This window comes from Octopus bimaculoides, chromosome 26 (assembly GCF_001194135.2).
Source record: "Octopus bimaculoides isolate UCB-OBI-ISO-001 chromosome 26, ASM119413v2, whole genome shotgun sequence".
Classification (NCBI taxonomy): Eukaryota; Metazoa; Mollusca; class Cephalopoda; order Octopoda; family Octopodidae; genus Octopus; species Octopus bimaculoides.
Window position 1 is genome coordinate 21,960,621 of NC_069006.1, and position 13,246 is coordinate 21,973,866.

A 13,246-nucleotide genomic window follows, 5' to 3' on the forward strand; every position below is an offset into this window, starting at 1 on the left:
AAAAAAAAAAAAAAAAAAAAATCGGAACAATTCTTCAAATGGTATTTTAGTAATTTTGTTGCCGATATTTAAAAATCGTATTACACTACTCCCTTATCAGTTGCACGCTTATTATAAAAGAACAATATTATTATTTATATTATCATCACCATTAATATCATTATTATTATTGTCAATATCATTATTATTACTATTAATATTATTATTATAATTTTTAATATCATTATTATTATTATTACTATTATTATTATTATTATTGGTCTGTACCTTTAAGCATATCTATTCCATTTTAAATTTAATTTTGCAATCAATTAATGATAATTTTTTTGTGTTTTGTTTTATTTTTAATGTTTTTTTTTATATTTTATTTAAGATTACAAGTTTTATCTTTAAGCGAATCAAAGACAAATTAAAATTAGCTCTTTGATAAGTGTCTTAATCTGAGAGAAAACCAATGTTGTTAAAGTTAGGTTGTCTGGGTTACCATACCAAAGTAGAATTTAAGTTGCACTATTTCTTCAGATTCATCATGATCATCAGCATCACCATCATCACTATCGTCATCACCATCATCGTTATTATTATCATTATTAGTATTATCATCACCATTATTATGATTATCGTCATTACTACTACTACTACTACTACTACTACTACTACTACTACTATCACCACCAACCATTACTATCGTCAAATTTGTTTGAAAGAAAAACTTTTTGAAATTTATTTTGTCTCTTTGTTTACAATTGAATATTTGAATATATAACTTTTTCTTTTCATTTTTGAAATTCTTTTTTTTTTCCAAAAAATAATGTTTGTAAAAGGTTAGGAAGCTAAAATAGATAAGTTGAGTGAATTCTCTGAGTGAATAGTTCAATGGTTTATCTGTTTTTCTTTTCCTTTTTTTTTCTTCTTTTTTTGCTAATGCTATAAAGATTCTACTGAACATCCATAACACAAAAGAGAAGAGAGAGAAACTTTTGTGGAGTAGTTTACTAACGGAATGTTGTCAAAGATAAGATTAGACTGATTCAAAGATGTACAACTAATTATCTTTTTTATTTTTTTTTTTTTGCTTTTTTTCACTTTCTGATACAATACAAAAATTAATTAAAATACATCATTGAGCTGATGAGAGATTTTCTACGTGGTTGCTCAACCTGCTAAACATAACAGCCAAATATGTCTCTCGAAATCCACACACCCTATTGAAGGATACATTGGCAAGAAAAAATAATGTGAGAAGCCATAGATGGAATGTCTTTCATCTCATTGAGCTGATTGGAGAATTTCTACATGGTTGTTCATCCTGCTAGAAATAACAGCCAAATGTCTCTGGAAATCCACACACCCTATTGAAGGATACATTAGCTAATGTACTTCTAGATATATTGTGGGTGAGAAAAAAATATGGGAAGCCACAAATGGAATGTCTTTCATCTCATTGTGCTGATTGGAGAAGTTCTACATGATTGCGTTGCATGCTAAAAATAACAATGAAATGTCTCTGTAAAGTTGAATTTGGCAGAATTTGAACTCAGAATGTAAACCAGGAGAAATTCTGAAAAGAATTTTGTCTGACATACTGAAGATTCTGCAAGTTATTTTCACAATTACTTACAAATTATAATTAAACTGATTTCTAAAACTACTACCCACAAACAATTACCAAAATATTGTTATATTTTGGGATGATCATTTATTTTTCTTGTCAAGTAAACATATGCACTATATATTTGTTCTTCACTTGTTTATTATTATTATTTTTTTTTTATGTCCATTCTGGACTAAACAAAACAGGAAGAGACATGTGGGATGGAAGAGTCACTGAGGAGATCACAGATGTGTGATGAAAGATTTCCAGACAATGGACATAAGATAAAATAAGAACAATAATAAATGAGTGAAGGACAGAGTGCATGTGTTTATTTGACAAAAAAGAAGGAACAAACAAAAGGAAACAAAACAAATGGCCATCCCGAAATACAATATCTGTTTCAACACACGATTTCATATCAGGAATCTTGGAAAACAAATTCATAAACGTAGTTACCAAACATTCAATAACTCATTCTCAGTTTATATTTTCTCAGCACATGTCAGCCTCACAAAGCTGAAATGGTATTTTGAATATTTTGGTAATAGCAGGGGCTGTTTAAAATTTCCCCTACAATTATCTTAACTACAAATGTTTGTAATTTAATTCCAGGCAACAATATGCTTTGTAATTTAATTCTAGCTAACCAACAAAAGTTCAAGTTAAACATTTCAGGCCCTAATGAAGTCAATATAATTAATACTTTGACTTCATTAGAGCCTGAAAAGGCACAGGCCTGTGCCTTCTTTTTTAAAGAACTACATAATAAAATAAGAGATAATTTCAATTTTAAAGAATATTTAGCTTCCTTTAAAATTCAATTCTTGAAAGAAGAAAATTACATTTTTGGTCGTGAGCTGTACTAGTTCTGCAAGTGATTTGATTTGAGACCATGTTTTGAAAACACACAAAGACTGTTAACTTCACTTAACACTTTTGTTACCATACTTCAGTTAAATTGTCTCCATTAATTTTTTAGATAATGAAGATTTTAATAAAATAACTTTCTCATTGTTAAGCTGGGATCTGGAACAAATTAGCATAAAATTTTGATGGAAGATTATAATTTAGACCACTTTAAGACAGTAAGTTTATGTCATAGAACCTGGGGCAGCTTTAAGTGGATTGGTATCAAAAGGGTTGAACAAGGCACAGGAGTCTAAATTATAATCTAATTATAACATCATGGCTAACATCAATAACACTAGCAAAAACAGCAACCTGTTACTGGTTCAAGCCAATCAGGGAACTTGTCAGTGGTTGGTCAAGTTGTTTGAAGTTGTAGCTAAATACCCCTCATATGACACATTACTGCCTTTAGAAGAGGAAGGATACAGTAGATAATATAGTCTAAGATAAACTATGCTAAGAAAATTTATATAAAAAAAACCCAGCATGGCTACGACTTGAACTTATATGCTTACCAGGATTAACCTGGGGCTAAAAAACAATAGAAGCTGCCAGCACTGCCACTACCAGCACCACTACCACTCCTACCACCATTGCCAGCAGCAGCAATACCACTACCACCATGGTAACTGCTGGTACCACCACCACCACCACCACCATCAATTACTGTCACGTTAAGTTTAAAAGTTAAACAAATTGCCAAATTATTTGGTTTCACATATTTCTGATAATATTGATCTCTTGAGACCAGCAATGTATTTATGTTTTCTGACGATTAATCCGATAAACTGATTGATTTTAACCTATTGTCAACAAAGGATGCTGACAAAAAATATAACATAAAACACAAATATTGAGCCTCCATGTAGTCACTTTTCAATATGCTAGAAATAGCTACCAAATCTTCCTTAAATCACAAAAAAAGAACAGAAAATAATGTAGTCCTGAATTATCATTTGATGCCCAATCATCTCTACTTCCTTAGAAAAATGTTTTTGCCACATTTAAAAAAATAATTCTTTCTAATTTTGGTACTGTGGAGGAGTATGGCTAAGTGGTTAGGGTATAGTCATAAAATCGTAGTTTTAATTCCTGGACCGGGTGATAGGTTGGGTTCATTTCATGTTGATCCAGTCAACTGAGCTGGCAAAAGTGAGTAATCTTGCGACAGACTGGTATTCCATCCAGGTGGGGGTTAATATATATGCCATGGAAACTGGCAAACTAGCCCTATAAGTCTGTATGACTCAGGGAGAATCTTTATCCTCTGTCCTTAATTTTGGTACAAGACCAGCAAATATGAATGGAGTGGGGTAAGTTGATTACATCAACCCCAGTGCTCAACTAGTACTTATTTTATAGACTTTGAAAGGATGAAAGGTAAAGCTGATTTCTGTGGGATTTAAGTTTAGAAAGTAAAGAGCCAGAAGTGCCACTAAGCATTTTGCCTGATGCATTAATGATTCAGCCAGCTTGCTGCCTTCATAATGATAAAAATTCTTTCTAATATTGGCACTAAGCCAGCAATTTGGGGAGGAAGGGTTTTAGTTAATTACATCAACTTTTGTATATGACTTTATTTCATCAACCCCAAAAGGATAAAAAGCAAAGCTGACTTTGGCAGAATTTGAACTCAAAAAGTAAAAGAACCAGGAAAAAATGCTGCCAAGTCTTTTGTCTGACATGCTAACAAATCTGCCAGTTTTCTATTCTTTATTTGAAAGAAAAAAAGGAAAGAAACGTAATAAATTTTGAATATTTAATTAAAAATGAAATACGAAACTAAAATAGAAAACGCTTACTCATATTCAATAATTACAAGCAATTTGATGAATGTTCATTAAAATTATGCAATTCTTATCTAACCTTGAACCTTATGCTCCAATATGAAATGAGAAAAATTAAGGAGTAAAATGATAATTTTGCTTGCAGGTCACAATGTTCACAGATGTTGTGGCATTGTCTATTTTTAGTCAAAAGCCCATAAGTGTTTGAAATTAGATGATAGAAAATGGAACTAAATTCTATAAAGCATTTAATGCATTGTTTCAATGATTTTGTATTCTGATTGACATGTTGATCCCCTTTTTACCAAGACATTATTTTTAATTCACCAGCGCAATTCACATCCCACTGTATAACTCGTTGAACATATATATGCTACCCAATCACAAAACAGATAGTCATCACCCAATGCTATAATGCCACCCAAACACACAGTCTACTCCAGTGGTTCTCAACCATTTATTGACTATGGACCTCTTTGATTCCGAGTTTACTCGTGTGGACCTTCATAGCCAGTCGATGTTTAAATAATTAACATGCAAGTGGTTGAGCACTCCACAAACACGTGTACCCTTAATGTAGTTCTCAGGGAGATTCAGCATGACACAGAATGTGACAAGGCTGGCCCTTTTGAATTACAGGTACAACTCATTTTTGTCAGCTGAGTGGACTGGAGCAATGTTAGAATGGGACATCTGGGTGCAACTGTTTGTATGCTGATGATTTGGCATGGCTGAATGGATCTGCATTTATTTTGGCAGTGGAAGTAAACACACACAGAAATATATCATCATTATCATTATAAATAAGGGAACTATAATATAGAAACTTCTAGTTAACTATTGGAAATAAAGCTTTGCATAAGGACGACACATCATATAAGATACAAAAAAAAAAAGATAGAATCAAAACAAAATTCCAAATATACTAAAGGAGAAATGGAGGGAGAAAAACCACACCATGGCCAATACCCTCCATGACTTGACAGAGAGGAAGTAAGTCAGTGTGAAAGCTAACAATGGTTCAAAAGCTCTGGGATAAATGTAGAAATGGAAGGTCTAATTTTAGTGGTACAGGATCAATGCCAACCATAAACAACTATAGGAATGAAATAATGAAACAACAGGCTAACAACGAATGTAGACTGTTAACAGCACAAAAATAATTGAACACACCATTTCTGGCAGTTCAAAGACAGAACATATACACTTATATACACTTACACAACTGAATCAACTGCTGTGTCCACTGGGTAATATGCCAACATATTGATGTGAAAACTGAGAAGTGGTATAAGCATGCACTAATCGTGTATGTAAATGAACTGAATAAAAGAGCATGAGATAGGTTTCTTCAAATTCTCAAGGAGACCAGAGCAAACTGTCCATAGGCATAGGTATGACTACACGGCAAAGAAACTGACTTTGCAACCATGTGGTTTCTGGTTCAGTCTCACTGTACAGCACTTTGATCAAATGTCTTCTACTATAGACCCAGGTTGACAAATGCCTTGTGAGTGAATTTGGAACATGGAAACTGTGCGAAAGTCTGTCGTGTGTGTGTGTGTGTGTGTGTGTGTGTGTGTGTGTGGTTGTGCCTCCACCACCACTTGACAACTATGTTGATTTGTTTATGATGGAATGCTGAAAAGTTCCTGGTTTTGGGTAAAAGAAAATACAGGAGGATCTGTTAATTATGATTTTATCCAACATACTCCCCACTTGGATTCAAACACTTATTGCAGCAATCTTTCAGTTTTTCTAAGCCCGGTAAAAAAAAAAAATGAGACAGTTGGGCCTCCAGCCAGGCCTTTCGTGATACCCTTAAAGCCAGGAACTTTTCAGCACCATCTCGTATGCCTTCATAACCTAGTATTTCAATAATGGAAACCAATGGTATAAGAAGTAGACTTAAAAACATATGTACTAGAGTCAAACTCTTTGACTGAAACCCTGTTGAGGTCATGCCTCAGCATGGCAGCAGTCCAATAACTAAGATAAAAGATATCATATCATCAAAGATGAGAATGAGATTTGCTGTACTTTGATAGATAAGTTGATTTTTCTGACTAAAGAATTGCCTGGAGGAAGATGAAGAAGTTGTTAAAATAGCAGAATCATAAAATAGCCATAAATGGGATGTGGGTTACAAAGGTATGGACACTAACACTATTGACTGGAGTACTAACTTCAATAAGAATGAGCAACAAGGAAAGCATAAACAACAATAATAGAGGCTTACAACTTAACACACAGTATATAAATAATTAAATAAATGAATAAATAACACATGCTCTGCATAGCCAACGTTCTATGAAGAACACTTTTTATTCTGAAGTACAATCCACAAAGTACACTTTCAGCACAACCCACACAACAAACTGACTTTGGTAGGATTTGAACTGAAAATGTTATGAACTAAAACAACTACTGCAAGGCCATTTTCTCAATGATCTAATGCTCCTACCAATCCACCTTAATAATAATAATGGTTTCAAATGTTTCCACAAGGGCAGGAATTTTGGGTGAGGGGTTAAAGTCAATTACATTGACCCCAGTGCAAAACTGGTACTTATTTCATCGACCCTGAAAGGATGAAAGGCAAAGCCAATCTCAGCAGCATTTGAACACAGAGCATGAAGACAGATGAAATACCACTAAGCATTTTGCCTGGCATGCTATTGATTCTGCCTGCTTGCTGCCTTAAGAATAGAAATAATAATAATAATTCTTTCTACTATAGACACATGGCCTAAATTTTGAGGGATAGGGTTAGCTGACTACATCTACGCCAGTATTTGACCGGTATTTTACATTATCAACCCAGGAGGGATGAAAGACAAAACTGACTTTTGCATGATCAGAACATAAAAACTTGGAGCAAATGCAACAAAGCATTTCATCTGATGCTCTAACAATTCTGCTAATCTACCACCTTAATAATAATAATGATGATGATGATAAGAAGAAGAAGAAGAAGAAGAAGAAGAAGAAGACGATGACGACGATGAAGAATGTTAATAATATTAATTATTATTCTTATTAAAATACCAAACATCAAATGTTTCAGTTTTTATTTTTATATTTTTGCTTTTTTTTTATTGTTAAACTTCTCTAATTTCACATATAACACTTATTTAATCAAATTCTATTTCCACTCAGTATTTGCAATTCCACTTCAACTTGTTATCACTTGCATTTATTAAAAGTTGAACCATAATTTGTGTGGTCTATCAAAGCAACTTGTACGTGCTTGCTCTTTGATCTTACTAATGTTAATATAACCACTATACAAAAGAATTTTCCTTCAATAGAGTTTCATCTAATTAAGCAAACACGCCAGTCTATTTATTAAGCTTCCATCATATTCTGTAACCATCTTAAAATTGTACACCCCAACATCATTTATGAATCTTTTATATATATATATATTTTTTTTCTTCTTTAAAAATCCTGTAACATCTTTTCTCCTTGCCCCCTTATCTCACTTCACCTCACCTTTCACATTTTCCTTCATGTCTATGATTTGTAACTATACAATATTTATTTTATATCACCTGCAATTTTTTTTTTGTATTATTGCTTTTTTTTTCTCTCTCTCTTTTAAACTCAGGTTTAAGAGATTCTTTTAAAAAATTTTCTAACTTGTTTAATGAATTGAAAATTTATTAAATGATGATAATTAAAATAATGTATTCATGAAGATATCTAAATTATAGATTTTATGTTTCATATTTTTTCATGTTAATATGTAAATTTTATTATTTTATTTTCATTTTTGCATTTTCTGGTAAGTTCTAAAATAAATTATCCTTATTATTAATCATATTTTATATTGGAAATGTGATTGACATACTTTAGAACAACTTTCGATACACAGGACTCCCTCAATATTACATTAGAATGAATGGCTTTTTCTAAAAGGAATTTTTGATAATCTTATACTTTAGAATTAATTATAACGTAGACAACCATAATTAAAACTAGGCAAATCTCTTTAAACTGGATTCTTTGAAAGGTCTTGCAAATTTCTGTGTAAGTTTTCAAGTATCACTTCATTTAAATGAGCAAACTTTTTTTCAGTTTAATTTCAAAATTTGTGATTACAGATAATTTTAATATATTTTATTCAACTTTTTTTGTTTTGTTTGATTTTTTTTTTTTTTTGATTTTGCAATAGAAAATTTTATATATTCAAGTGAGATCTAAAAATTTGCAAATGAATAATTATTTTTGCCATATTCTAGAATCGATAACTTCATTGAATTTTTTCCTCTGTTGTGATGTGATGTGATCTTCTAACGACTCGCAGATTAAATCGTAATAAATTTCTGCATCTTATAAATCATAATTTGATCAAGATATTTCTTTCTTTGTATGGTAATCTCTCAGCAGATATGAGGAGTTACATACTAGGACAAGTAGTTATCACGCTATCTGTCGTGTAAGAAGTGAATCTGATTCTATTATGACAGAATTTGTTAATAACGATCATTTACAGATAGTCTATGATAGACAATGACAAGAAATTTCTGACACAAGCATTTAACAAATTTAATTTTGTATATGGGATATGTAAATGTAAACGTCTGCTAAGCTTGTGGGGTTTTTAAGGTTTAGTGATTAACTCCAGTTTTATTGTGTTAAACAGATAACTGCTAAATCTTCCTCATGGGTGCACAAAGACATAAATGTTATAAAAGTGGTTTATAATCTCACTCCTATTCACTTCTCTTCAGCTCTAGACAGGCTTCAACAAACTTCCAGTGGGTAATCTTTCTCCACAAATATGATAACTATATGGAAGAAGGTTTACAAACAAGAAACCTGATCTAGAGGCAAAGTGAATCACGAGATTTTAAATAGACTCCATCACATAGGTTAAGTTCATTATTACCTTTCTCTGTGTGTGTATATGTATGTGTGTGTGTGTGTGTGTGTGTGTGTGCATATGAGTGGCAACTTGGCAGAATCATTAGCATGCTAGACAAAATGCTAAACAGCATTTCATCCATCCTTACATTCTGAGTTCCAATTCCATTGAGGGCAACTTTTCCTTTCATCCTTTTGGGGTCAATAAAATAAGCACTGGATTCAATGTAATCAACTTAATTACTCCTGGGTAAGAGAATGAAAACTGTGCCCCTTTGCAAAGCCATGTTGAGCCAGTGTGGTGGAGCAGACTCATCAAACAGTGTGATCTCAAGTTCAAATTCACATTAGACCGTGGTTGGTGGAGAGCACATGCCAAAGCCTTCATCTTGTAGTGAAGTGAATATAGACAATTCAATCCAATATATATGTACGCACACACATATATGTATGTATTTATATACAGATAGCTACATAGGAGAACAGGGATGGTAGGAGCAATCAGAAAACAAGCATCAGATAGTGAAATTAGACAGAAGAATATAAAGTGGAGAGCAAGGATAAACCACCTATTGGGTGCAAAGAAAAGAAAACCAAAATGAATGCACAAACACAGAAACTGGTCAAAATAAATGGACAGAATATGATTTCATAAGTATGAGAGGACATGAAAAAACCCCTTTTAGCAAGAACCATATATAACCTATAACATGAATAATAGAAAGCTTTGTAAAAGCAATAAATGCTTTAAAAAGATCATATAATGATCAAATGTGATAGTTGGAACGGATCAATAGACCAAAGATTGAACCTGCAACGACAGGGTTGTAAAGAGTAATTTCAGTCATTTGACAACAGCCATGCTGAGGCTTCACCTTCAATGCTATATAATCAATTATATCGATCACAGTATTTGTAGTCTGGGAAGTTATCTCAACAGTAGTAGTAGTAGTAGTGAAGTGGACCATATGCTTGATCCATTACACTTAGATGACAATTGTCTACGCTGTCCACACGACATTTTAATTACTTCCCCCAAATTGAACATAAAAACTTTCTCCTCTGCTTATTGTCCATCATATAATCATAATTTTACAATGGAAATTTGAAAATATATATATATATATATATATATATATATATATATATTTCAATAAGTCAGACAGACAATGAGAAAGAGAAGGAAAACAAAAACGAAAAGAAATGAAACCAACACAAAAATATAAAGGAAATAAAAATAAAAAAAATTTCCGGCACAAAAAAATTTAAAAAAAAATAAAACCCCACCTCAACAAAAAAAAAAAAAGAAAATAAATAGTGCCGCTATTTAAGTCGTTAATGCCAAACTAAGATTATATTAAGCTTGACAAAAGTAAAGAATATAGATTACAATATACATACTTGTGTATGTGTGTGTATTTATATATATATATATATATATATATATATATATATATACACACACACACACTCATATATATATTATATAAATACATACATATACACATCTATGTATATATGGTAAAAGAAGGGTGATCATGTGTGACAATATTTATTGCAATATAACTTTCAACTAAGTCATTGTAGTATTAAGAAATAATGCATTATGCCAGCAGCTTTTATTATTATTATTATTATTATATATGCTATTACTATTATTGTTAATATTATTATTATAATTATTATTTATTTATTTATCCACTTTTCAATAGCTGGAACAATAATGTGGAAATATTATTTTATCATTTCAATGTAAAAAGAAAGGAAAAGTGATTTTTTTTTTCAATTTTATTTTATTAAATTTTTTCTTTTTTTTTTTTACTGAAATAAAAAAAAAAATTCAACTGAAGCATTTTAGTGATAGATAGGAGAGGAAGATGATGATGAAGTAGCAGGAACAGTAGGCATGCTGACACTACCAACAGTGCCAGCAGTCAGTTCCACTGGTGCCAGAAACGGTAACATTAAAAGTACTTACCATTATTATGTTGTTCAAAAACAGATTTATATAAGCTGCGGAATGATGCACTCAAATTTTCTGGCGGTGAGTTTTCTTCCATGAATGGTAATGACTACAAAAGAAGAAAACAGCAAAGCTAATACATATATAGATATATATACATACATACATGTGTGTGTGTGTGTGTATGTATGTATGTATGTATATATATGTATGTATATATACGTATGTATGTATGTGTATATATATATATATATATATATATATATATATATATATATATATATATATATATATATATATAAGCACACATACATGCATACATATACATATATGCACATACACACATATATAAGTATATGTATCTATATACATATTATAAATATTTATATTCATATATATAAAGAGTTGAGACAGTAAATATTTACCAAGGGAAACAACATAAAAGGTCTGGTGTATTAAAATGAATATAAATTAAGATGTGTGTGTGTGTGTGTGTGTGTACATTCATATACATATATGTACACATACAGAGGTACATATGCAATATGAATGCATACATATATAAGTGGCTGTAAGCAAGCATATATCTCTATACATGTATGTATAATAAAAAGTTACAATGAATTGATAAAAATAAAAGATATATGTTAACAAAATAATAAATAATAAAATATTTATTAAATAATTTTAGTTTGCAACCAACAGATTATAATAAAAATATATAAATGTGATTAAAACATCACACATATTTTCATAAACTCAATAATTTCATATATTCAAGAGTACCGTAGGACACATCTATACACTGACAGACACATAAGCTTACATATATATATATATATACACGTACACACACACACACACGCAGATATATCTGCAGACAACCATTCAATTCCATTTGCTTTACGTCTATATTTCCATGCCTGCATGGGTTAGACAAATACATTCCTGAGGCATTGTTTTAGAACTGGGTACCCCACTTTTTTTTCCACCTCTTTTTCAAGTAAAAGATTTCTTGTTCACTTTGACTTCAAAGGCATGAAATGAGTGGATGATTTGAAAACAACACTGCTTGTACGTAACAAGTTTGGAGAAACGACACATAAAAAAACACACAGACACACTTAACAACTGGCACATACACACACACTTGCAGACATACATCTTGCATATATATATATATATGTGTGTGTGTATCATCATCATCATCATTTATAAATGTTCTGAAAACTATTGACAGCCTTGGATTTTTTCATCTCACTCTGTTCATTTTTATATATGCTTGCTAATACATGACCTACGTTGGACTCCTTATTCATATCATTATCAAAACTATAGTCTGTCCATAGCACTTACTCAACATTATCTGATACCTTTGGGTCTTCTTGACACCAATACCTCTCATACCCTATACATACATACATACATACATATATATATATATATATATATATATATATATATATATACATAAATACATATTTGCATAGATATAGCTTGACCAATTAATTAACAAAGAGGACAAAATTCCCATGTGAAATGCAGCAGAATTTGAAAAGATAGTGATTATATTTAAAAGTTAACTGATATGCATCAACTTGCATACTGCAAAATACAATGTCTTGAAGTTTGCATCTTTCAGTTTTACAGTGAAATTTACAGATCAAATTGGTTATTCAAAGTTTGTTTAGGTTTACTTCCTTCATGTGCATCTTGCTGAGATGAAGGACAGAAATGTTGAATGATTTAAAGCGCAGTGGCAATATATATTCAACTTAATTGTATAGGAATTTTTACTGAAGTTTACATAACATATTTTGAACAAGCCCATACTACTATTCCATCTTTTGTTTCATGGCAATTGCGTAAACTCATTCTTTCTCTGCATGTGTGTGTATGTGTGAATATACACACACATATGTATATAGATATATAAATAAATTGATATGTGTATTTGTGTATACATATATATCTTTATCTCTCTCTCTCTCTCTCTCTCTATATATATATATATATATATATATATATATATATATATATACACACACACACACATATATATATACATACACACACATACATATATATATACATACACACACATACATATATATATACATA

At 31.1% G+C, this 13,246-nt stretch overlaps 1 protein-coding gene and 1 long non-coding RNA gene across 3 annotated transcripts in view; one reads left to right on the forward strand and one right to left on the reverse strand.

The window, feature by feature from the left end:
* Window positions 1-13,246, forward strand: part of LOC128250913 (uncharacterized) — a 154,408-nt gene that overhangs the window by 134,528 nt on the left and 6,634 nt on the right. The window lies entirely within an intron of this gene.
* The window catches only part of LOC106874983 (forkhead box protein J2), a 283,773-nt gene continuing 281,617 nt past the window's right edge, over window positions 11,091-13,246 (reverse strand). For both annotated transcript variants that reach the window (XM_052977019.1, XM_014922916.2), the window contains exon 6: window positions 11,091-11,234. In XM_052977019.1, coding sequence (XP_052832979.1) covers window positions 11,127-11,234 — 108 coding nt within the window. In that variant the 3' untranslated portion in view covers window positions 11,091-11,126. The remainder of the gene's footprint in view (window positions 11,235-13,246) is intronic.